The sequence below is a fragment of the Balearica regulorum genome, chromosome 26 (assembly GCF_011004875.1).
Source record: "Balearica regulorum gibbericeps isolate bBalReg1 chromosome 26, bBalReg1.pri, whole genome shotgun sequence".
Taxonomy (NCBI): Eukaryota; Metazoa; Chordata; class Aves; order Gruiformes; family Gruidae; genus Balearica; species Balearica regulorum.
In genome coordinates, this window is record NC_046209.1 from 2,231,249 (window position 1) to 2,257,260 (window position 26,012).

General features: G+C 54.4%; 3 protein-coding genes across 3 annotated transcripts; 1 reads left to right on the plus strand and 2 right to left on the minus strand.

Moving 5' to 3' along the window:
• Positions 1 to 3,747: 3,747 nt before the first annotated feature.
• Positions 3,748 to 12,521, minus strand: DDA1 (DET1 and DDB1 associated 1). The gene is made up of 5 exons (XM_075736347.1): positions 12,462 to 12,521; positions 7,908 to 7,988; positions 7,392 to 7,443; positions 7,002 to 7,063; positions 3,748 to 5,959 (listed from the first exon to the last, which is right to left on the minus strand). Exons 1-5 carry the CDS (start codon positions 12,462 to 12,464, stop codon positions 5,849 to 5,851), a joined length of 309 nt encoding a protein of 102 aa, XP_075592462.1. The 5' UTR covers positions 12,465 to 12,521; the 3' UTR covers positions 3,748 to 5,848.
• A 593-nt stretch (positions 12,522 to 13,114) lies between these two features.
• Positions 13,115 to 14,077, minus strand: MRPL34 (mitochondrial ribosomal protein L34). Its single transcript, XM_075776635.1, has 2 exons — positions 13,936 to 14,077; positions 13,115 to 13,697 (listed from the first exon to the last, which is right to left on the minus strand). Exons 1-2 carry the CDS (start codon positions 13,977 to 13,979, stop codon positions 13,394 to 13,396), a joined length of 348 nt encoding a protein of 115 aa, XP_075632750.1. The 5' UTR covers positions 13,980 to 14,077; the 3' UTR covers positions 13,115 to 13,393.
• A 1,242-nt stretch (positions 14,078 to 15,319) lies between these two features.
• On the plus strand, positions 15,320 to 25,932 carry ABHD8 (abhydrolase domain containing 8). The gene is made up of 5 exons (XM_075776619.1): positions 15,320 to 15,711; positions 21,417 to 22,194; positions 22,828 to 22,998; positions 23,134 to 23,350; positions 23,474 to 25,932. The coding sequence occupies exons 2-5, from the start codon at positions 21,425 to 21,427 to the stop codon at positions 23,621 to 23,623; spliced, it is 1,308 nt and encodes a 435-aa protein (XP_075632734.1). The 5' UTR covers positions 15,320 to 15,711; positions 21,417 to 21,424; the 3' UTR covers positions 23,624 to 25,932.
• Positions 25,933 to 26,012: the final 80 nt, after the last annotated feature.

Below are 26,012 nucleotides of genomic sequence, written 5' to 3' on the forward strand. Positions count from 1 at the left end.
TCCAAGGATCACCACGCTGCGATTCACCGAAGAGCGAACAGGGACGAGTCGTTCCAGAGATGTTTATGGAGCTGGCAGCAATAAGGCAAAGTGAAATATTACTGCTGGTCGCTAGCTAAATAAAGTTTGCTTCGGTGACGAAGGCAAGGAAATTAGAAGCAGAGTTATAGGAAAAGCAGCACTAATTGCCGTCCTCGTTGTGCACAAAGCATGAGAGCGGCCGGCGACCTGTGGAAAACCTCGTCCCCAACCGCAGTGCGTGGAGCGGCAAATGCCAAAACACGGGCGCCGCTCACCCTGCCTCACCCAACTGATTCAGCCAGACACCTCCCATACGAAAATAAAAAATAAACCCTGATTTGAAATCGGGTCAAGTTTTAACAGTGCTGCCCTTCGATCTCGCCAGCCGAATACTTACTTCCAGGTTTACATCAGCAAAGCTTGGAACTCTACCACAAAGGTTAAACCACCCAGACTCCTCAAAAAACATTAAGACTGCCAATAAGACGTTTTTAATTCCTAGAACAACCCAATTCTAAAATGGCACATGTAGGGAGCCTTAGGTCTTCGTATTTGGGGACACGCTAGGAAAGTTTTGCCTTTAAAAACAGAATCTCAGTGTTAAAGAGAATTTGAAAAGCTGGCATTTCATTCCCTTGTTTCAGTTACCGAGATGTTCTTCCCCACAGGCCAGGTTCAGCCTTTTCAGTATCTAGAAGATGGGGTTTTCCCCCCATAGTTAAATAAAGATGAGGTTCTAGAAGTCCCGTCTCCTCCCTGACATTACACTCTCCAGACGACAGACATCTTTTACGTAAAAATACAACGCAGCTGCCAGTGCCATGTGTTTGAGGACGAGCTCTGCAAGCCGATGCTGTGACAGCAAGTCACTTCGTGTAGGCTGGACACAACCCCTGGACCCGTAAGTAAGGGCACAGCCAGTCCACCTGGATATCCTGCTGACTCAGCCTTTTTGGGTGATTACTAACAGCAACCGTCCCAAATCAGCCGGCAGACGAGACCTCGGGGCTGCACCCTCCGCTGTCAGGGCCCAGTTGTTGTGAACCAGCAGCAGAGAAACCCGAAAGCGCAGTCAGCACAACACGAAGGTCAGGCTGGGCTTAACCGAAGCCATGACGCAATACCCGCTTCTGGGCACTGCTCCCAAAAAATACCCTTAGCTGCTCCCAGGTAAATGCAAACCTCCCCGTCTTCAAAGAAAAGGGATTTCCCACTCTCGGTTACACATTTTAAAAAAAAAAAAAAAACCAAAAAAACCCACAAAAGCTGACACGGAGAGGGATCAGCTGGAACCCCTCCGGTCACGATCAGCGTGCTGCACAAGTCCTCTGCTGCCAGACTGATGTCATTAATCCAGGAAAACAAATTTGTTTTCTTATTATAGATACACAGGTCTTTTTAAAAATCTGTAAAACAAAAAAATGAAGCTAGTGGTATACAAACAAGCTGGAAAACAGTAAGTGGTAACACAGCTGATAGCTGCAGGCTTAGAAAAAATCCAAGACTCCTGCTTAGGCTTTGCCCTCAAGGCCAGTGTCAAGGAGCTCACCAAAAAAAAATAAAGCTCTAAAGTTACACCAGTTATAATTGCCTAGCATAGAGTGAAAATTTTAAGACTAATGTCCAGCATGTTCAAAATTTGCCTCAAAAGGAAACAGTCCAAACACCGACAACCGCACTGCTGCATAAGGCACGCACTGGAGAGGGAAGGAAACCCGTTTTCCAGCCGATCCTACTCCAACCTTCGCAGCCTTCCCCGCACGGGGACATCGGGACAGCCCCAAACAACTGCGCGCACGGGGAGTTCACCAGCAGCTCGGCACGTTCACCAGGAGGGCAGGGAACAGCGGTCGGGTTCAGCACGTCCTTTGGATCTGTCACAACCCGGCTCCCGACAGGCACGGGGACGTGCATCCCAGGCATCCACACCAGGAAACCAGTACGCTGCCGGTGCTTCGTGTCTTGCTAAGAAAACAAGTCTTTTTTTTTTAAAAAAATCACATCTAACATATCTAAATGATTCTAAAAACCTGTCATCTTACAGTGACATGCATCCAAATGCATCATCTAAATGAAATACACCATAAAACTTCTGCCCACCTTCAATACCCCCCGGTAAAGGCTGCCGCAGCCTCAGGCAGCTGGGGAGCCCAGCAGCTCCCTCCCTCCCCTCCTGGTTTGGATCTCCATCCTGCAGCTCGCTGTTCTTTGTAGCAAAATGCTGTTTCAGAGTTTGTCAAAAAACTTCAGCACATGCTTGCAAACTCCCTAAGTTTTGCTAACGGTCCTCCGCAGCTTGCCAGCCTCGTACAAAACCAAACCTTCCAGCTGTGGGTTCTGCTGCATTTTGCACTTCCCTGGGTTTATCGCCTGGAAGGGATCCCAGGTCACCTCCACCTTCCTGCTCAAAGCACAGGCGATACCGAATGCAGAGCGGGTTGCTCAGGGCATCATTCACTACAGTCTCGAAAAAAAAAACTTCCAAGGACAGAAACAGGAAACACCTTGAAAGCTGAACATGCCAATATTACCTGACTGAACATACTCTGACCCGGCAAGCCCCAGGAACCAACCGTCAACGCAAACACACACAGATGTCGCTGCTCAGACGCAGTTACCCGTCCCCCCCAGCTGTGAATTCACAGAACATGTTAAGGTATCTTTTCTTTCAACATTTTCCCACCCCTAACTCTTATGTGAGTAGTTTTTTTGACTATTTGTCCCCTAAAAAAAAAAAAGTGATCATACAGTATCAAGAACTAACCTAAACAAAACTTTAGTTTCCCTGCACATCAGTCACTAGTGTATTTTTATGTTAGAAAAAGGCAGTGCCTAACTTTTTCATATTCTAAACGTACCCAGCATACATCTAATTGCTCGCGTGGGGCACAAGCTCCAGCACTGTTTAATACAGGACAGACGCCCGCAAACAGGACAGGCTGCTCCTAGACGGACTCATCATTCCCCAATAGCAAGAAAGATGTTTCTGCTGCTTTGACTTTTGAGAAAAGATGCACTATTCAACTAAAAAACCCAAAATTCTGATCTCTGACAAGTATCTCAAGTTTTCATTAAAAAACCTAAACCTTTAGTATAGATCGGCAACAGAAACAATAAAAATATCACTATGCAGACACGTACAAAAACCCCTGAGGGTCACTAAATCTCAGTCACGTCGTAACAAGAGTTGCAAGTCAGAGGAACTAGGTATGGTACAAACAGCACGGTCAGCAAAACCCCAGGGTTTGGTTTTTTAAAACCTTTTGTTGTTGTTGTTTTCAATGCACTAAGGCACCAGGAAATCACAGTTAGGCAAATAGGATCTTCCGTGCAACGTTAAACCCGCTACACTTACCACGTATTACACAGGCGTGAATTTAGGATCGAAGTTGCAACAGCTTGAGGAGAGCGCTCTTGAGCCAGCAGTGGCACGGGAAACGAGCTGGAGAAGGAAGGAGGACAGGAGCTCTCGCCTCAGATCGGACGGGATGCATCAGAAATCCATTGCGCTCATACGCAACCATCAACAACAAATAAAAATCCACCAACCAGTGACACAAAGCCACGTCCCTTTGAAGACTCGTTTCTCCATCACTTCAGAACTACTTAAAAAAAGGCAACTTTAACCTCCTAAAAATAGCGGAAATATTTCAAAGGCTCCCAAAATCAAGAAGATAATTTTTAAAATACACGGAGGGAACAAAGACGGGGGTTTACAACAGGAAGGAACTGCCAACTCTCTTTAATAGTACATCACTCTGTCTAGCAGAGAAGTCAGCAAAGCTCAAACCTTGCCATATCAATCAAGAATTATACAGCATTTTACAACTTTAAAGCACTGTACAAACATTACTGCAAGGCTGCAGCTCTCAAGCTTTGCTAAACACACAAATTGGTCACACTTTACCACCAGCTGCACGTCCGTTTCCTCTTTTGGTATCTCTCAGCTCTTCAAAGGATTCTTCAGTTTCAGATAATCCCTGCGAGGCCGGATGCTACCACAGCATCTGCAGTCAACGCCTTGCGCTTTGCACAAAAGCACTTTTTGACAGCGTAACTCTGGGAGGAGTCCCCTTGCAATCGCCAGGAAATCACATGGAAACCCAAGTATATTTTATCTTCACCAACACAGTTGGCATTTTCAATGACATTCCAGTAATTTGGAGGTTACTGCCATAGCAAAAAGGTAACGGGTTTGGTTTTTTGTTTGTTTTTGAGGCAGATACAAAGTTCTAAACTACTCGGTATGAAGTTAAATTCACTCACTGCATCAGAAACTCGGTGCCTAAGGTACATTTAAAAACGCAACGTGAGCTGCGCCCTGCTCTTCCTAAGGTTCTGCCTTACAACATACGGTCGTCAGCAACAGTTTTCTCTCCCTTCGCCCCCAAACCTGAACGTTTGACGTCCCCCGGTCAGACAGGGACACCACGGAAGGGGACAGCAGAAACCCTCAAAGCTGGCGGCCACCGCAGCTACTCAGAACCAAGGCTTATCCAGGATCTCTAGAAAAACATTCATGCGATTTCTTGAATTGGTGTTTAGGATTTGTGAACGAGGAAAAAACACAGCTATAAATGCAACGATTTAAACTAACACAGTGTGAAGTCAGCTTCTTACGTTAAAGCAGACAAGACATCATTACTAAGCTACACCTTTCCTGTCCCCTTCAGGTGACGATGCTCATTTCCTTTTAGTCTCTGCACTTCTGAATCCACCTAGACGACTTACAGGTCTCCATTTTGGCTCCTAGTGAAGAGTCAGCGAAGGGTTACAGGCAACAGGCACTGAACTGTCACAGTCCAAAAGAGATCGGTCTTCATCAGAGACCATGGAAGCTCACATTTTGATCAACTCCGAGTCCTGGGCTCCATTCCAGACACGCCGATATTGCAGGAAAATACAACGTACCATTATTCAGAGCCGGCAGCTGAGACAAAGAACTAGATCTAGTTGCTGAGGTGCTTCCAGACTCATCCAGCCAGGCGCTGCCCGCAGGGTGCCTACCCAACTCCATTCCGTCAGCTGTTGCTTAAATACACTGTTGATCAAATACTCAGAAGACTATCCTTTTATTCCGACGGAGAAGTTGCACATATCAGTCCATTCAAGACCAAGAGACGGTTAGAATTTAAGGACAACAAAAGCAACACACCTTTCACTTGAATTCTCCATGACCACTGATGCATGAGATAATGTACGCTGCCAAATGACCGTGGTCCTTACAGGACAGACCAAAAGAATACAACTGATATATCAAGTTGACAACACGGTTGCTAAGATCAACATAACCCTAAATGACACCCATGATTTATGATTTTTTTTTTTTTTTTTTTTTTTAGTGCAGTGCCAGTTTCAGAATATTTGAGAAAAATAGCAAGGCCCCACACTTATGGCTGGACTGGGCACGTCCAAAGAAGAGTTAGCCACTTGTACTACGTCAACGGGTACATGAATCGGAAAGCCTATAACCACTGAAGGGTTCTGTAATAACCCATGTCTTCTACCCAGGCTCCCGTAGCTAGATTGGGTTGATTTAGGTAACAGATTCAACAAAACCTGTGAAAGTGACAGTGTATATTTTTAGAAAGGAGGAACTAAGGTTATACTACATCATTTACTGAATTGTTCCACCATCGCTCTGTAGGTTTTACGGCATAAATAAAAAATGGAGAGGGGGGGAAAAAAAAAATAAATACATTGGCTCCTATGAAGTCAGAAGTGGTTTGGGCTGCATAGTGGAGGGGTGAGAGATGGGGGCAAAATTTACACACTTTGAGACAAAACAGGAAGCGCCTGCAAAGTAGTAGAGGAGAAAGGCAAGAGTTTAAGTGTCCTCGTTCATATCCTGGCTGTCTGTCCGAGCGATTTTCCGTGGTGGTGCCGAATTCTCACCTTCTATTTCCACTTGCTCTTGATCTCTCTTCTTTGCTGCATTCTGTTGGGACAGAGAAAGTCAGAGTGAATCTCTCCAAAGCCTTAGATTCTGGCAGGAGCTAGCGTCGGCAGAACAAGATTTCATTTGTAAAAGTTTTGAGATGGCATGTAGTGCTGCGATCACCTGACACACAGAACAGACACCGAAGAGGGTTTTGGCCAAAGCTGAAAGGTGCTCCTTCTAGATCGTTCCTCAAATTTGAGGGTGGGACTAAACCACCAATCATTGATCTCAGCACTTCTTATTTATAGATCTCAAATACTGCATAAACATGAGTAAGATGCTCTTTCCCACTGCTCTGAGTCAGTCCCTGAACTTACCAAAATCTCCCAAAGCCTTCTGTCACATACAAATAGTGCCTCTTCAGCTTCAGTTCTTTACAATTCTACCTCTCCACGTTCTCCCGCAACCTCTGCTCTGCCCACTCGCTGCTTCGACATCTCCGCTCCTAAGTCATCACCTTGTTCTGAGTACTCCCAGCCCAGGTATCCCAGCTTCCACGCCTCAAACGCTAGCTAGAGTATACCAATTTGGGCGTTCCTCATACAAGAGCTCAGATGTTGTACCCAAAGTACTCACACAGCCTCATTAGCACATTCCTGTTCTGCACAAGCACATCCGTCTTCCCCCTAACAGTTCTGGGAGGTAAGAGCAGCTTTGCCCTGGCTGTAAAGTAGACACTGAGGCACAGGGAGACCAATTTCCCAAGGTCACAAAGGAAAACCACAGTCAGTGGGAGATGTAACTGCAGTCTCCCAAGTTCTAGAATAAACACTGAGTTAGTGTCCCTTAAATTGAAAGGGAAGAAAAAGTTGGTGGTTGTTCTGTCAGTTGGGGGCGTTTTTGGTGGTTTTGGTGTTTGTTCTTTTTTTTAAAGTCTTGTGCAGAGACAGAGGTTCCTTACATTATCTTTTGCTGAAGTGCAGTTCGCACTTTCTTTTAATTAAATCTTCAATATTTTGATTGCGATCAATATTCAGCTCAATTAACCCGAGTCAGCAAATCAAGACAAAATGTTAATATTAAGAAAACAAAACCATACCTTTTTGTCCCACTGCTGATGTAAATAACGCAAAAGTATATTTGTCTTTTCTGTTACTATGACTGCCAAAAAAAACAAAACAAAACAAAAAAACCATACTGAGATCATTTTAAAGATGACTTTTAAAATGCTGCAGTAATCACCACATTACTTCACATACTAAGCATGGTCCTTTTTAATAAAAGAGCAGTATGTAGGAACAGCGATCACTTAATAAGGATAGAGGAAAAGCACAAAAACTAGACATACACTGCTAATCACCGTGGTGACAGTTCAATCACATCACCCGATCTGAACTTTAAAATAACAGAGATTATGTATACGCCAGATTTTTAATATTAGAACAGAATAAAGTTATAAAAACACAAAACTTCAGCAGGGCAGACTTACTCTGTTCAGAAGGATATTCTCTCGTGGGAAGATATACCGACGGTCTTCTATTCTATAGAAGAATTAGAACAGTTACAGAAGGAAGACAGTAAAAAGGTGATTTTTAACCCGAGCACAGCTAAACCAACCAAAAGGCTCTCATTAATGCAGGCTACAAATGCACTGTGATATTCTGCCTTGTTACGTGACACTGTGCGGCTACAGCTTTTAAAAACACACATATAAAGAAGGAAGTCCATTTTTCCATGTTTTTCAGGGCATAAGACTACTATTAAAGAATGTGTATATATAAAGAAAGCACCACAGATGTGGTTTGGCCGATGAGAGGACACATTCCTCACCAAAGCAAGCAGGAAGCTTTCCTCGCCAATCTCAGCTCATGAACTACCAGCTGTGATCATATGTGTTTTTTAAGAAACAAAATACTCATTTCAAGTTTATTTCACTCTAGCATCCTTTGAGCCACGCCAAAAACCCCCACCTTCCCCCAGAGCACTAGGATGTGGCAATACTTACTGATGCTTTACATACAGAGTCCGCATGGAATCTGCTGAAGTTGCTTTTGTTGTAGACTGGTAATCCTTTCAAAAAATCTGCCTAAAAAGACACAGAATACAAAGAAAGAAGTAGGTGAGGAATGAAAGAGTGATATTCTGGTTGCTGTTTGCTTTGTGGTGATTCTTGAAGGAGTCGCTCAGGTCATTAAGACAAACAACTGCAGGAATTGAAGGACGCTGCCAGGTCCCAGATAGCGAGATGGTTGTTGGATACTGAAACCACCACGGATATAGCAGACCAGAATCCACAGCGATTTACCAGCACAAATCACGACATCACACGAGAAACTTTGCCACAGCTACGCTGATGTCTGAAGTCCTTGAATATGACACCGTATCGAACCAGTTGCTCTTTTGTTGTCCCAATTAACATTCTTTGTCACAGACCAAGGCTGGTTCCACAGAGCAATAGAAGCCTCAAAAAGCTCATTCTTTATCACACATTTATCAGCCTGGTCCAACTTTTTTTTTTTTTTTTTTTTGTTGAAGGATCACACCCCTACATGCATCAAGGCTATTGGTACATCAAAAAAAAAAAAAAAAAATCCCAAGTTTTGATGGAAGTGGTTAGATCACCACTCACAACAAAACAGGCCAGCAAAGCTATTTGCTAAACAGCCGCAGGAACCCCACAGAGCCCCCTCAGTTTAATTAAGTCATAGCAGCATGAAACAGGAATTTCCTTTCTCCAAAGCAAAAAAGGAGGGCGGGAGGAGAACATTATGGGGTCAGGAGAAAACCGAGCTTGAGTGTGTTGGAGCCTCTCTACAGAAGCTCTCACAGCAGAGACAAAGGAAGATGCCCAGCAATGTCTTTAAATAAAGAGAAAATGGGTAATAAATGTCAGATGTACCTGTGCGATAAGCAGAGGAGAGAGAGGCCCCAAGACGATCCCTTCTAAGTCGTTAGACCAGCTACCTGTATCATAATGATACTTCCTTAAAGACTCAAAGTCTGTTATACTGAACACTAAAGGATTCTACTCCGGGACATACATCACCTTGTTTATAAGCAATTTGAAAAGGACAGTGAAGCAGCAGATGAGAAGACATGTAATTTCAGTGTTAGAAGCAACAAATAAATGGACACTACTGCTACAAAACTGCTAGATCGGAAGGCATTGTTTTCATTTAAATAGAAGCCATTATTTTTATTAACGCTGCATCTTTAATTCAAAACAAAGAGCTATAATTAGCCAAACCAGAAAATATTATTCATACTTTTGTTCTTAAAAAGAACTCTACTGACATTCTAGTTTCCACATTCAAGCCTTCCCATACGCCCGTTTTACAAATAATCTTGTTAAAATACCGGACTTGGGTTCAAACAGCAAATTTCAAATTTCTCTTGCCTGTTTTAACCCCCACAGGACCCACGCTGTTTCCCTGTGCCTTCACTGCCCTCGGTCGCGAGTTCTCCAGGACAGAGTCCATCGCTCGCTCGCCTGTGTAATGTCCACACCACGGCTGAGCTCAGGAATTAAGGCAGGATCTTCCGGCTCTGCTATAACAGAAGTCCTGGGTTTTGGACTGTGTCCTGCTCTCAGCTCACCACTTCCCACGCCTGCCCCAATGGATTTCTCTGTTCATCTGTTCTCACCGACATCCACAGTCAGTACCTTGTATGCTACCCGAGGACTCCCAGGCTGAAAAGGATGGGGAACCCTTTAACAACTTTAACTGACACAGCCAGACAGAGTTTTCTCCACATAGCCCAGATTTAAGAATTACTAATTATATTACTCTGTTTAGAAGGACTGAGGAGCTTTAAAAATATCCCATTACATTTCAAAGCATCTCACCTTCCCATTGCATTAAATTTGCAGGTTTTTTATGACAAAGTAACCTGCTCTGCTACACCAGCCTAATCCAGAGAGAGACAGACGTGTCCTTGATTTCTTTTATGGCAGGAAAAGCCTGACAACTACTTGGTTTTATTACCACTTATAAGAATGGAAAATAACTGCTCTTATTTAGGCGCAGACAACTTCAAGTATCTCTTCAATAAGCTGCAGCTCACCCCAAGTTCCTCACGCTAGGCTATTCCCTCCTTTCCAGCCAGGGATTTGCTCTGCCAGAGCCCACGTTTCCCTGGAAAGGGGCTGGATAAGCAGCATCACAGCTCTCACCAGGGATTCTGCAGTCTTTTAAAGGACTTTTACAGCAGAGTGAGTTATGCCCAGTAAGCTACAAAAATACTGTTAAAATTATCAGTCAAAATGCAATTTAAATGGTCAATGTGGGGTTCCCCCCCCCTTCTACAATATAAAGCACTAAAGCAGGATATATACCAGCTAAGCGCAGATTTAGCAAGCAGGAAGGTTACTAAACTCACACAACACCTGGAGACCTCAGCTCTAACAGCCACGAGCGTCCCTGGCCCTCGGCCACCCCTTTCCTTCCCTCAGGCCAGCAGTCGCTGGGCAGACCAGCTCCAGCACCGCCGGCAGCGCCCACTGCCCGGCCGTAACTTAGAGCAGAACAGGGACACTAAACTGACTGAGAAGGCGAGAAGGACGTTTCTCCAACCTAAGCTCCAGGCAGCACGTTGAGGACTCATCACCAGTTCAATTGAAAAGTCTGGTTGTCAGTGACACACATTATCCCTCCGATCATGATAATCCTGCTACATACACGCACATTTCAGCAGCTCTGTGCTGATACGATCTCAGAGATCACCGAAAAGGCCCCCTCGAGGGAGTTGCCTGGAGTCGTATTCCTGGATATTCAGAATTAGACAATACTCCAAGTGCAATGATCCTTATCTGCTCCAAGGGCACCAGGGAAATAAGCCCTAGTAGGTCGCTGCCGTGTTTACACACCTATGGCACAAGGTGCACCGAGTCATACCTCCCGTGTGATGCCACATGAGGAAACATTCCCCCTGCGTGCCTTCTGCCACTCTTTAACCAAGGAAAGCGCGCCCCGGCCAAGCGAGCGAAGCTGATGCAGCGTCCTGTGTGGAAGTGAAAAACCAGCCCCTGAACCGAGCAGATGCCTCATTTCCTTGGGGAAAGGCAAACTCAAAAAAAACCCAAACAAACAAAAAAAAAAACCCCAAAAACCCAAACCCAACAAAACAAATGTGATTAAGCAACCTCAGAAGACAACACTGGTTCCTTCTATGATTTGGGAAGTGAGGTAGAGATAAGACGCATCTACTTTTCCTGTGTCAACAAGGGGGCTCAGCTTCCTAGGAAGATGATAGTCCTCATCTAAAAGCAGAAAGGTGAAAAAAAAATAATATATATATATACACACACGTGCCCCATTCTCGGCCTTTGAAAGGAACTGCAGTAGCAACTGTCAGCTACACGAGGCCCAGCACAGACACGCTGAAAGCGGGGCTCTGTCCTAGCACGGTGCACGCACATGTGGACGTGGGTTAGAGGAAAACCACTAACACAGGCTTGGGAACAGCCACCTAAGCCCTCAGCCATGGTACGCCTGTACACGGAGACCGCAGGGACACCACTCTTTTTCCTTTAGTTATAGAGCTTGTGGAGGGGCAGAAAGAAAACCCTCTTTCTCCAAAAATTGTTGTGTCGCTACAAAGGGAGGGAGGGAGACTGGAAGCCTCTTGGTTTTGACAGCCGCTGCTGAACGCTCAGGCACCAGACCGAGTGCCTGTTGCTGCGCAGGGGACACAGAAAGGACTGAAGAACCTCCGCAGCCCCCAGCCCCCTTAGTGCACCCCCAGCCCTTGGGGACAGGGGAGCTCCCCGCACCTCGGAGGTGGTCCAACTTCCCCCTTCTGCTCCTCAGCCTGGGGGGCGGAGGAAACACCCCGCACCCTGGCAGTGCCCCGGCTGCTCTCAGTCCCCCATCCCTGAGGGTGGGGAAAACCGCACACCCCGGGGGAGCCCCTGCCCTCCTTTGAGCCTTTCAGCCGTGGCGGGGAATAGCCCATACCCTGAAGTACCACAGCCCTCCCGCCCCCAGTCACTGGAAGGGGGGGAACCCCCCCAAGCCTCAGGTGCCCCAGCCCCCCTCACCCTCCCCACCCCAAGAGACGGGGTGCATCCCCAGCTGAGGGTGTCCCTACGCTCCTTCTCCGCCCAGCCCTGGGGGTGGGGAGCCCCGCCATCTTGGGGTGCCACAGCCCTCCGCCTCTCGGGGCGTGGGACACCCCCGGCTCGGGGCGTAGCAACCCCCGCACCCCCCCGTCGCTAGGGACGCGCAACACCCCCGGCCTGGGGCGCCCCGGCCCCCCCCCCCCCGCACGCCCCCGTCCCAGAGGGCGGAGGCACTCCCCACCTCAGGGTGCGCAGCCCTCGGCCGGGGCCCCCGCAGCCGCGCCGCCCTCCCACCTCCGCCGAGGCCCCGGGCGGGGACGCCGGAGGGTGCGGGCTCTGCAGGGCCGGAGGCGGCCGCGGGCCTCTTTCCTCCCCGGGCTGGGTGGGGCGGCGGGGCGCGGCCGGCGGGGCAGGAGCGGCGGGACCCCGCTCCCCTCACCGGGCCGGGGCGGGGGGGGGGGCCGCCATTTCGGGGGGGGGGGGGCGCGAGGCACCTACCATCTTCACCGCCGCCAGCCGTGAGGAGCCGCCCCTCCCCCGCCACCGCGCCTCAACCCACCCACTACCGCCACCGCCCGCCCCGCGCCTTCCTATTGGCCCGCGCCGCGCTACTCTCGCTTTCTATTGGACGCTAAGCCCGCCACTCAACGCGGCGCCGAGGAGCGTAGGGTTAGGTTGAGGCAGGAAATGCCCGCTCGGAAGGCCCGCGGAGGGGTGTATGTGTGAGAGCGCAGGGCAGAAAGACCCGGATGTGGCGGCGGCCGCGGGGCACGCTGGGAGATGTAGTCCGTGCCCCGTTCCCCTCGGCCCTCGTTAATGAAGGCGCTGTTAATTACACGGCAGGAACAAAGCAGTGAATTAGCAGCGCCGGGGGAACAGCGGCCAGGAGAAGTCAATTCCTCCAGCCCGGGGCTGCAGCTGAAAAGCAGGACCCCGTTCCTGAAGCACCTCAGGGGGACGGCGCAGCGGAATGGGCAGAGATGCCGCTGACAGGGCCGGCGTAAATTAAACATTTAGTTCCCCCCACCCTCAGCCCTAATTCGCACTCGTGCCACCCTTCCAAGGACGCCCTAGCAGCCGTGACCCCGCAAACAAGCCAGCTTTCCTCCCCACCTCCCCGTTAATTTCGCATTAACAATTAGCGCAGGAAGTTCAAGGCGAGTTGCCGGGGTTTAATCACAGCTCGTGTTTTCACAAGTTTATCTTTGCATGGCACATACGAAGTAGCAATACTTTTACAATTTAAAAAGCCATTAAACAAAGCCCTCGGAGGCCGCCCTCAAGCCTGCGCGATTCCTCGCACGCTCCCGACACGAGAGGGACGGTCTCCCTCAGCACAGACGCTCAGGCCGGGTCGCTCCAAAGCCGCGGCAGCTCCAGGGCTCCATTTTGGCTCTCCCCGCACCAGATCCACCTCCCGGGCAGAGCCCTCAGTGCGTCAGAGACTTCCTGCCCTTCAGCATACGCCGGAGGATAACCTCGATGCCGGCCGGCGTGCTGATGCGCTTGATCCAGCCGTGGGTCCGTTTGCGCTTGCGGTTGTTCGGTTGATATTCGTTCCCACGTGCTTTTGTACGGATCTGTTGGTGGTTCCAGGAAGACACCACGCTGGGGCAGACGGCTGCGGGCTTGAAGGAGAGATGGCTTCTGAGAGGCAGCTCCAGGGAACCCGAGAGGACCGAGGCTGCTCGGAGCTGGAAAGGATGGGCTGCAGCTTGCTGGAATAAAAGCAATCTTTGGGGAAAAAAAAAATAAAAATAGATAAGCAAAAAGTGAAAGGCCGGTGCCGCCGCTGACAGGAAAATAAAGAGCTTCTTTGCAGCACTGAGGGACAGGGCTGACCTTGTCACGTCCCTCCCCTGCTGTCCACCCTGGGGGGTGACCTGACCACGCCACGCCACGCCACGCCACGCCACGCCACGCCACGCCACGCCCTGCCCTGCCCGCCCCGGGAGCCGGCGGCCGCCGTTACCTGCCGCCAAGAGCCCGCGGCCAGAGCCGGCCCAGCCCCGCCATGGCCCTCAGCCCGTCCTGACCACACCGCCCTCCCAACAACGCCGCTTCCTATTGGCTCCCTCCGCCCGGCCAATCGCGGGTGGCGGGGGACACGCATGCGCAATGGACGGGGAGTACGAACGCCGCCACTGGCCGCAAGGGCCGATGGGGTTTGTAGTCCTGGGAGGGGCGAGCCGCCGCGCTGTTACCATGGCAACGGCCGCGGAGTGCGGCCTGGGCCCCCCAGGTTTGGGAAGCGCCAAGGCCTCCTGCGGCGGGGGAGGGGGGGGCCTCGTCCCTGTCACAAGCCACTAACAGAGCAAAAGCCACCTCTAAAGACTGATTTATTCCTCACCAGGATGGTTCTGCTAGTGCCAGCCCCGGTGTTTGGGGACCCAGAACCAAGGCCAGGCCCAAGGCCCTGCCACCACAGCCGGCCCGCGCCGCCACCTTCCCTGCCCGGCCTCCTCGCCCATGAGGGGTGTGCACCGATTGCCCCCAAAACTGTCACCACTGCCCCCAAAACTGTCACGACAAGCAGTGTGGTGCTTCCATTTTTGGAAGCCTTGCTGGGCACCATGATGGGCCAGGCAGAGGGTCCACTGGTGCTGGGACCAGCACTGGACTCCCTGATTGCCTTTGACCTCTAACGTATATGCACGTAGATAGAGCAGCAGCACGTAGGATGTGCCAAGGTACCTACAGAGAGGTTCAGCCTCTGCCTGTTCCTAAGTGAATGTGATTATCTGTGTTTCACAGAGCAGGAAAATGAGGTGCAGGAGGGGGAGGAGGAGGAGAAGAAGAGCCAGCTGGGAGGTCAGAGGGTGAGTCACTGGTAACTCCAGCATCCTAGCTGTCTGCTCTGATCGTCAAACAGATCCTTCAGATTGCTTTGCTGGAGCCAAGCCCGGCCATATCGCCAAGAACAGGCACCAGCTCTGGGGTTTTTCTGCACTGGTTTGGTGTGTTCCCACCAGATCAGCCCATCGGGGTGAGGGGAAGCGATTCCAGCCCTCCCAAACTCACAGCTGTGAAAATAAACCCAGGAGACGTTCGTGATGGTACGTTTGTCCTCCCATCCCAGCCCCTGGGGTCTGCATGTTCACGCTTTGGATGCATGGTCACCCGTGCTGAGCTCCCACACGCTCGTGGCACTGACACACTTGCGGCCTCTGGGAAGCCACAAATACCAGAATGGTGAGAAAAAGCTAAAAAGTGGGGGGAAAAAAAAAAAAAGGAATTCGGTAACACATCCCATTGGAAGGGGCAAAAAAACCCCAGGGTGAGTCCCCCCCAGCTCCCCCAGCTCCTGGCAGGCTCCCCATGGGCGGGCAGCGGGGCTGCGCTGGGTCTTGCTTTGACTGGCAAGTCTCCTTGTCTGTCACACCGAGAGCCCTCCTCTTTAGGAGGGATTTAAGGGGCTTTCTATGGCTATAGACTACAAGGACAAATAGCACCCCCAAACCCCAGAGCTCAGTTATGAAGCTGCTCATGGGGAAAAGATGGAAGGAAAGATTTCGGTCTAAAGCAAGATGAGCTGAGCTGAAGGTATTGCTCCATCTTTCCCACCAAACAGGCAAAAAAAATGTAATCGGAGGAGCTGAAAAGCTGAGCAGCCTGCCAGCGCTGGCACCCTGCATCCTGCACAGGCTCCCGCCGCCTCGGGCATCTCTTCCTCTCCCCCTTTGCCTCCTGCAAGATTAAGCCTTTCATTTGCAATCTCGACTCCTGACAACCCTTGTCAATAAATGAGGTGAGCATCCTCTTCTGTCTCTCTCTCTCTCTCTTTGTGCGGAGGACTCGGAGCACAAGCTGTGATCTAGGGCAGGAAGGTGCTGTGCACGGGGAGCAAAATGGCCAAAGGATGTGGGTTTTGGGTTGGTTTTTTTTTTCAAAGCTGACGACGGGAAGGGATTTGACAGGAGTTAGATGGGACTGCGGGGACAGAAGGGGAGACGGTAGCCTCGCAGCGGCACGGCATTGCTTCTGCTTAAATAGCCCTGTTATATCGAGCATGCTTTGAGCGCGGGGTTAGAAAAAGCTGCCCAGCAATAAAACTTAAGGGACAGCTTCTGTTGTGATGCAATTGCAGTAAATGATTGCTGGCTCTGACCGAAGACCTGCTGTTGCTATGTGCGTGTCAAATCTGCTTGGATTTTCGGTTGGAGATCGAGGGGGCACCTGCACGCATCGCTGCCCAGCGGAGGGGGCAGGGTTTTCTTCTTCTCCTGCCTCCTTGCAATGGTTTCTTCCAGCCTGCTGCTGGAGGAATCCAACTGGCTTTTCTGCGGCTATGCAGTGGGAGCAGGGGCAGATTTTCCCCTTGGAAATCCAGGAGGTTTGGGAATCAGAGGAGGTTAAGCGGGATTTCGGTCACGGAGGTCAGGCACAGGTTACTCCGCTGTGCATTGCATAATCTTTTGTTTCTCAAGGTCTTCTTCCTTCCTAAAGAGAGACGTGTGGCAGGCAGCCAGCCACGGCTCCGGGCTGCCGTATGTCTTGCAGACACTCAGCTTTCCCTGCCGTGCCGTTTCTTGACCGAACGCGATTTGTCTGTGTCCTGCGGGGCCCTCGGCGAAGTCCTGCTGCCCGCCGATGGGGACCGGTCCATCCCTGCATCCCTGCCTGTGCTGAGGATTCAGGGCTGCCTCCTCGGTTTTCTATTTGTACGACTGATAAAGCCTTCCTGACTATTTACTGTCCTGATAAAGCTGCTGTAATTACATCAGGATGGGGAAGCCAGGCGTAACAGAATAAATCCAGGTGCTTGCCACCAGCTGAAGTGGCTTTTTCACATTCCCCCAGAGGGAACTTTACTTTGCGGGACCACGACTATGCGGCATAAACATTTTCTTGCGTGTATCTGAGATCGGTGCTTAAACAGTCGTTCTCTTTATGTGTTTCTCAACGCTGCAGTTTCTCCACGTTGCAGAGAGTGAATGACTGAGGGAGGCTGGGAAGAGCATAATAATATTTGCCCATTCCTCAGGAGTGTCGTGTGTCATCATTAATACTCGTGAGCCCCGGAGGGAAGGGATTAGAGCTGAACAAATTATTATGGCAGGTCGGATTCTGGTTGCAGCACTTCTCACGCTCCTCTCTGGCACCTCTCCTCTGAGGATTTGCAAGGAATTAGCAGATATCAAGTCCCTGCTACTCCCCGTGAGGGTCCGGCACTCTGTGCTGGAGGGGGACGGAGGTGCTGAGCGGTGATGGGAGTTGCAGGGTTATGGGGAGGCTCATGGCCGTGGGCTCCAGCGCTGACTCCCGCTCGTGCTGCTCCTGTGATAAACGATGCTCTCGGCTCGCTTTTTGGGATAAAATGTTTACCAGGACTTCTCTCGGCGGGGACGGGCTCACGGCTGCCCTGGGGGCTGTCACGGAGAAATGCACTCTCCTTTCTCCTGCCCATAATCCAAGGTCTCCGCAGCAGGGACAAGACAGGAGGGGGATATTTTTGTCATTCCCAGCACTCTGGACATTTGGGACATCAGCTGTCCCCAGCAAGCCAGAGGGGATGGGACCCCCGGGGGGAGGCAGGACCAGGAGGCTGTTGGGGGCAGGGGACACGCTCTTCTCTGCAGGGATGGCAAGGGAAGAGCCAGCGTGGCTAGCCCATCCCAGCGCGGCCGTTAAGCGTGCACACGCTGTGCTGTCGTGCCCCTGGGGCAGATGTGGTGTGAGTGCTGCCCTGATACACCACCCCATGGGCTGTACGTCAGCGCCATGGGCTATTTGTCAGCCCCACGGGCTCTGTGTCAGCCCCGTGTGGCTGCCTGTCACGTTATCCCATCAGGCTTTCTGCCCTCCACCCTGCCACATCACATCTCGTCCCATTTTTCTCCAGCTGTGACATGGTGCCGTCAAGTTGTATAAAATCTGAGGCGCTGCAGCCCAAAGTAGGTCAGTAAGTTGTTTTTCCCCCAGCCAGGCTGTTCGTTGCAGTGGTGAAGCCAGGGGACTCTCCATGGGTGCTCTGGGATGAGGTCTGGACCTGGGCAATAAATCCTCCTCCCAGGATTAATCCCCAGCATCCTTGAGCATCCCCTCTCTGCTGGGAGCAGTTTCCTGGGGGCAGCTGTGATTTGGGGGGGGGGGGGGGGGGCAGGACGTGGGTATCAACTCGGGGCGATGCCGTCCATCTTCCCAAGCCCGCACCCCGTCCTCGGCTTCGTGGGACACGGGGGGGGGGGGACGGCGGCAGGTTCACGCCGCGCCTGACTCATTGTTGTGCCTGGCCTTATGTAACCGGTGCCGAAATCTCGCTCTCTGCCGGGGGCGGCGATGGAAGGTAGCCGGGATGGAGGATGGAGGGGGAGAAGAAGCTCATCGCCATGGTTACCAGCATCTTTGCAAAGTTCTTTGCATCCATCTGGTTTCATTTTCAGCCCTTTTCATCTCACGGAGGGAACATCCCTTGATGTTTCTGGCTGCATCAGCCGCGGCAGACGGCGTGGTGGGTTAGAGGAGGCGCGTGGGAGGTGGGAGACGGGCGCGCTTTGCCTCCCAGCCCCTGAGACGAAGCCTGACATCGAGTTGAGTCGCTTAACCTCCTGTCCCCCCCATTTCCCACTTGGCCACTGAACGGCTCGGCTGGGATGTGCTTTCTGATGAGATTTGGGTGGCGTTTTCCGGGTCTGATACCCAGCAGGTATCAGGACCATGAGCTCCAGCCTGGGCGTATCCAAGCGGAGGCATCTGCCCTCCGAACAGTCCCTCTCTCTGCAGCGGGATCCAGGCTCGTACCCAGAGCTGATGAGGCTGGAGGGTGGCTGCGTGGCCCGAGCCTGGGCTCCTGGATCCGCCTGCAGCGCTCCCGACTGCCAGAGCCTTCCAGCAAATCAATTCTGGAAATGAACAGGATGGACTGATTGAGTTAATCCTGAGAAGTTAATCAATGTCAAGGCGGTTTGGCCAGAAGTCCTGTTTATAATCCATACAGAGATCATTACTACCTTGTGAAATGGAGGCGCAGCGTAAAGCCAGGCTTTATGGAAATCAGAGGCAGAAGCGTGTCCAGCTCCCACAGGCTGAGCCTGGGGGAACCGTACCCGGTGCAAGTGCAGGATGGGGCCTGCCAGCTGCGGGCAGCGCTTGCGGAGAGCTCGCAGTCGTACTCGTGGGGACCAAGAGGCTCGGGGTCCGCCTGGTTTCCCCTCTGCCCCCGGGTTTTCCGCCTGCCCCATCTCTGTTCAGCGTGAGCAGCTCAGAGCTGCTCGGGGATCGAGAGCAGCCCAAGTGGTGGCATGTCCGTCCCAGTGCGAAGGCAGCTGGGCATCTTCCAGCCAGGGCTCCGGCCAGTCTGGTGCCCAGCTCCTCGGGCTCATCACTGATCTGGAAGCATGGCTCAGCAGAGCAGACCAGTCCCCTTGCCAGTGAGGTCTGGATTTGGCATCTCCTTCCCAGGGCTCTGAGACCTCCTGTTCTTGCTGATCAGCTTTGGATGGGTCCCTTCCCAGAGGAGCGAAGGGAGCCCGGCGGGTGACGCAGCTGTTCGACGTGTGCTCGGCCAGCCTGCGGGGAGCAGGAGGATGCTGGAAAACTCTCGGTGCAGCTGGATCCTGCATGGATGATGTACGCGTGTCCAGAAAAGAGATCGCCAATGAGAGCCCAGGCACCAAACCACGGAGAGCTGGGACTGCCGTGTCCTGCGTTGGGGGAGCCCCCGCGGAGCTCCCCAGCCTGCCGCGAGGAGAACGAGCACCGGGGACCGGCTTTGCTGCATTTCCAGTCCCTACAATTTAGCACCCAGAGACTTACATGGCATTTGAGTGGGCGTCAGGCCACTGTCCCCGGCAGAGCTGGGCAAGAATCAAACGCTGGCTGCCGTCCCGAGAGCTGGCAATGCTCCCCGGATAAGCCACTCCAGCTTTGCCAAGGGAACCGTTACCCGGATCGCCTGCTTGGAGCAAACAGGCTGGTTTTTCCTGGGGAAACCCACGAGCGGTGTGTTGGGCTGGGACCGGAGCCCCTTTGCTCCTTGCCGGCCGGCAGCTCTCGGCAGAGCCTGTCCGGTCCCCGGGAGCTCACAGGGGCCAGGCTGGGCATGTTGGCGTCTGTGGGGGTCTCTGCCGAGCACACAGTGTTGGCTTCCCTAAATGTAGTGAACGATAAAAGCTGCAGCGAAGGAGGCCTGCGCTCCCAGCCTGCCTCCATCCCTTGCTTTGTTTTGCACGCTCTGCCAGCAAAGCGCCCGTAATCCTGCCGGGTGCACTTGAAGGGGTTGTTCAGGGAGCTTGGGGGGCTGCTCCTGACAGCGTCGCTGGGATTTAGATGTATAATTCTGCTCCGGAACGTGCTTTTCCTTCCCCTCCGCAGGGGTCACGGTCGGTACCCGCAGCCGCCGCTCGGGGGGCTCCTCCTGCAGGGACAGCCCCTCTGCGCAGCGCCCGCTCCGGCTCTCTTTGCCCATCGGCATCAATAATTCACCGTGTTTGGCTTCATCAATAATAAATGCGCATCAGGCTGCCAGCCAGGGGAGGCAGGGACCTCCCCAGCCCCCTCCGCCCCACCGGGACGGCGTCGGGCTCCGGTGCCAGCACCGATGCCCCCGGTGCCTTTCCCACCTCGCATCCTCCTTTGCTTGGGTCTGGCTTCGCTCTTGGCCAGGCTCGGTGGTCCCCACATTCGCAGCCCCCTCCCAAAGCCACCCGAGTGCATCTGGAAGAGGAAATGTCAAGGAATGAGCCTTGGGGAGAACAAGGACAGTGCCGTGTCCGTCCCCCCCCAGCCCTCGTGGTGCCAGGTGGGGATATGGGGAGGGGGTTTCCCGCCCCCCCCAGTGGATGCTGGGCCACTGCATACCTCCCCGGTTCTCCTGCCGTATTGTGTTCACCCTTGGTTTGCGGAGGGACTGTAATTAAAACCTTCATCTCCAGTCCCGGTAATTTCCATCTCTCACCGTTTGTATCAGTGGTTTAGACTGGAGATAAATATATATTTAATTGGTATAAATAATGCATTTTCATAGCTGAATCTTTCCTTAGCCCCGTATTTGGTGCAAGAAATAGCATTTTCATTTCAAAGAGGCTTTTCTTTGCATGTACCTTCCCTCGGCCAGAGCAGATCCCCTCTCGGAGGCCCGCGGCCGCGTGCCGGGGACCGCGTGGGTTTGCAGCCGCTCCAGTTCACCTCTGCCAGGCCGGCGTACGTCGCGCTGGCTTGGCGACGTGGCCCAGACAAAGCTGGACGGGGAATGCTGGGTCTGTCTTTGAAACAGAAGCCCGTTTGCAGCTGACCGGGGAGGGCCGTGCGTTTGGGGAGCACCACGTTCACCCCCCGATGCATCCCCGGAGGCACGTTCTACCCTGTGGGGGCTGGCAGCAAAGCAGGGGGGGACAGGGCTGTCCCCGGTCCCCTGTGCCGCAGCCAGGACCCCCGGCAGGTCTCTGCTGGGTGCTGGAGCTCGTGACTAACCTCCCTTTTCCTGCCCCCCACCCCCCCTTGCCTTCATTGCAGGGAGCATAATGCTGAACAGCATCACCGAGGGGCTCCTCTGCTGCCTGATGGGCAAGACGACGAACGCCGTGGGGCCGCTGGACAGCGTTGACTCCAGCAACGGCTACAGCTTCATGGAGGTGAAGCCGGGGAGGATCCTGCGGGTCAGGCACAGCATGCCCAACCGTCCGGCACCGGAGGGGCCCGAGGAGACCCAGCCCGGGGGGCCGGAGCGCGGCACGGTGCACTGCAAGCGCAAGATCACCGTCTACCGCAACGGGCAGCTGGTGATCGAGAACCTGGGGGATGCCGTCCGCTCCGACATCCTGCATTGCCAGAACAACTCGGGGGAACCCAACAGCACCGTGGAGCTGGAGCTCTCCGACCTGGCTGGCCAAACTCCCGCCCAGGGTCCTGCCGGCACGCCGGGATGCGGCACGCCGGGATGCGGCACGCGGGAGGCGGCCGCTGCCCCCGGCAAGCGTCGGAAGCGTAAACCCAAGAAAGTCGTCAACATCGACTGCAAGAAGCAGATCACGAGCTGCAAAGGGACGCACAGCGACGTGGTCCTCTTCTTCATCCACGGCGTGGGCGGCTCGCTGGACATCTGGAAGGAGCAGCTGGACTTCTTTACCAAGCTGGGCTACGAAGTGGTGGCTCCTGACCTGGCCGGCCACGGCTGCAGCTCAGCTCCCCAAATCGCTGCTGCGTACACCTTCTACGCGCTGGCGGAGGACATGAGGGCCGTCTTCAAGCGCTACGCGAAGAAGAGGAATATCTTAATAGGACACTCGTACGGGTAAGGGACTGGGGGGGTCCCAGGAGGGAAGGGATGGATTCACACACACCCCCATCCTCTCCTTGGCAGCAAACGCCCAACAAATCCTGCTCTTCGGGGGCTGAGAAGCAGAGGAGGGGTGTGGGGTTTCCCGTTTTGGGTTTATCCCTCAGCTCTGATCTCCTACATCCTCTTGGTGTGCGTCCCTGGCTCCAGCTAATCCCAGAGCCCGTCCTCCAGCGGGGAAGCTGGCAGAGCACGCCCTATAAATAGAGTAAGCCTGAGAAAGTCAATTAGATGGAGACTAAGCAGTGCAGAGAGCGGCCCTGGGAGGAGAGGGAGCCGGAGCCGGGCTCCGCGCTGGGCAGGATTAGATGAGAAGGACGAGGCTGGTCCAGGCTGGCGGGCACCCAGGCAGGTCCCAGCACCCTGCTTTGGTCTGCGCAGGAGTGAAACCCCGAGCTCAGCCCCTCTGCCCGGGCTCTGTGGAGCTGTGGGGTTTGACTGGGGTTCCCCTGCCCCAGAAAGGGGGAGCACGGGTCAAACGAAGGGGGGGTAGCCTGGGGTCCAGCCATGGATCCTTGGGGTGCAGCATCCGCCGGTGCCCCGGGATCACGCGTGGCCCCCGTGCCCACCGTCTCTCTCTCCCCGCAGGGTGTCCTTCTGCACCTTCCTCGCCCACGAGTACCCAGACCTAGTCCATAAAGTGATCATGATCAATGGAGGGGGCCCGACAGCGCTGGAGCCCAGCCTCTGCTCCATCTTCAACATGCCCACCTGCGTGCTGCACTGCCTCTCCCCGTGCCTGGCATGGAGCTTCCTCAAGTGAGTGGCCGTCCCGGCACCGCGACACTGGGGAGGGGTGTCCCCGGCCACCGCGGGGACCCCCAGCGCAGTCAGGGACACCCCCGAGGCACCACGCTGGGCTAACCCGCTGCCTGTGCCGGCTCCCTCCCGCAGGGCTGGCTTCGCTCGCCAGGGTGCCAAAGAAAAGCAGCTGCTGAAGGAAGGCAACGCCTTCAACGTGTCCTCCTTCGTGCTGCGCGCCATGATGAGCGGGCAGTACTGGCCGGAGGGTGACGAGGTTTACCACGCGGAGCTGGCTGTGCCCGTCCTCCTGGTCCACGGCATGCACGACAAGTTCGTCCCGGTGGAGGAGGATCAGCGAATGGCCGAGGTAGGGGGGTGCACGGGGCTGGGGGGTGGGCGAGGGCTGGGGTCTGCCTGCCCAGCACATGGCGATGCGAGCAGGGGGCTCGTCCCGGCGCTGACGCCTGTTGCTGCCACCATCTCCCTCCAGATCCTGCTGATCGCCTTCCTGAAGGTGATCGACGAGGGCAGCCACATGGTGATGATGGAGTGTCCCGAGACGGTGAACACGCTGCTCCACGAGTTCGTCCTGTGGGAGCCCGAGACGCCAGCTGGGGACGGGCAAGGGGAGAAGAAATAAGGCGGCAGGACGCGGTGACCGGGCTGCTCCGATGGGAGAGATGTTTTGGAGCGGAGAGGGGTTTGCGAGAGCGGAGGGGTGCGGTGAAGGCTGCCCTCGCCGGGAGCTCAGCCCATTTTCTTTCCCGGCCGCATCGGAGGCTGGTGGCGGAGCACGGAGGCTCCCCCGGGCAGGGGCGCGCGGGGCCGGCAGTGGGAACGTGGCAGAGCCGGTCCCCGTCCCCTCGGGGATGGCACGGCAGTCGTTGGAACGTCTTCATCCTGTTTCTTTGTAGTATTATTTTCTTCACACAGTGACCTCCCCGGGGACAGAAAGGAGGCGGCTGCGGGGAGACTGGTCCTACCTGCAGCAAAACAGGAAGAACTCGGAGGGGTTCCACAGGGAGAGCGCGTCGGCTCCGGCACCTTCCCGGCCAGGGCTGGAGGAGCTGAGCTGGGATTGCTCTAAGGCGAAGCCAAAGGCTCCTCGGCCTCAGCAGCAGGATTTGCCTCTCTGAGCCTCGCAGCGCCTCGCTCGCAGGGTCGGGAGCACAGGACCCCCGTTATTGCCAGCAGCCGTGCACGCAGCGTCCAGCAGCTCCTGCCTGGCGCTGACGAGGGTCTGCCTGCACGGCTCGTCTCTGCCTGCACGGCTCGTCTCTGCCCGCACGGCTTGTCTCTGCCAAGCCAGGAGATGAGGATGAAGATGAGGAGATGGCCTGCTCCTGTGGGCACGGCCAGAAGGACCGTCAGCTCCCCTCTCCGTGGTGGGACTGGCATGGCTACCGTGGGGAGGACAATGCCAAACCTGAGCTCTCCTGTGGTCCCCGGTGCCACCATCCGTGCAGTCACGTCCCCAACCACCATCACTTTAGGTACCGCAGCACTGGCTTCTGCAGAGCCCTCTGCTTCCCTCCTGCTGCCGCGTCCTCCAGACGCTCGGAGCCATCGCCGCCACGCAGCGACTCCCGCAGCGTCCAACCCGCTCACCCTTCCTGGCTTCCAGCTCCTCCACAACTCCTGGCCCCACCGCCCGCTCCCGCCCCACATCCCCGCCAGGATCGCACCCGTCCCTCGTGCTCCGGGGGACCACCAATACGCCATCCCATCGCCACCGTGTCCATCCTTGCCGACAGCTCCTGTACGGATCCGGGGGGGTCTCAGAGCAACGTGGGAGCGACGAAGCAAACCACGACCATGCGATCGCAACGGACAACAGCTCGTTACCTGCCGACGCCGTTCTGTACGTAACCCACCGGTCCCATCACCTCCTCCCCTCTGCGCTTCACATCCCGCTGCCAGGAGCCAGGCAGGACCAAGAAGGTACACGAGAAGCGTCAAACGGGGACCTGGGTGCCGTCGCGAGGTCTGGGGGCTCCCGGCCGCACCGGGACGGGTGGGAGCCCGAGCGAACCGGGAGGACGCTGCGCTCATCACGGCTGCTCTCCGGCCCTGTACCCGCACGCTGGGGATGGCCCCAGCTCCCCCGCAACCCCAAAGAGCGGAGCTGCTCCCTGCTTTGTTTCCCTCTTATTTCCCCCCATCTAAACCAAAGAACCAACCAGTCCCACGGAAACCTCACCCTTGGCCCATGTCCCACCGAACCCCCACTTTGCCCCGACCGGGGCTGGCGCCGCACCGAGGCACCCCAGTTTGGCTGGAGGGGCTCCTGGCCGGGCAGGGCTGCTCCCACCGGAGCTGGCACCCCCCTGCAACACGCTTTCCCCAAGGCTGTGCCCATCTTTCTCCCCAAACCAAGCGATGCAGAGGAGGAAGGGCCCTTTGGAGCCGGCCCTGGGGTGACCATGGGGACCCCAGCGTGACAGCGGGGACCCCATGTGATGAGTGTCCCCAAGCGGGTCCCCTCCACCCCAGCACCGGGGCAGAGCTGCCCCTCTGCCAGCGCCTGCCCCTGCCCACTGCTGCCGCGACCTGTCTCATAATGAGAATTTTAACGACCCTGGACTCAGCTGGTTTCCACGAGCCTTCCCCCGCGACACCCCTCCCACCCCATCCTGGTCAGAGGACACCCCGCAGCACGGCCGGGCTCTGCGACGAGGGGACCCAGAAATACAGCTGTACCCCAAAAACGCGGCTCTGCCCCCCCGCCCCGCCACAACCCCCCCCTCGCCCCCCGCAGCCAGCTCCAGGCGACTGTCGGTGCCTGGCTGCGGGCCACGGCTTTTCAACCTCTGTTTGCCATGGAGTCTGTGCCGCTCGTATCCACATCGCTTGCGCTAAGGCCAAGGCAAACCGCGCACCGTAACCCCGCCGCTGAGCCACGCGCCGTGTTAGTGCCATTTCATACAGTAAAGCCGTGTTATATTCTCAGTCGCGTCCGACTCGATGATGGAGAGGGATGCGCCGGGCACGGGGCGGGGGGCTGGCCTAGGAACACGGCAGAGCGGGGA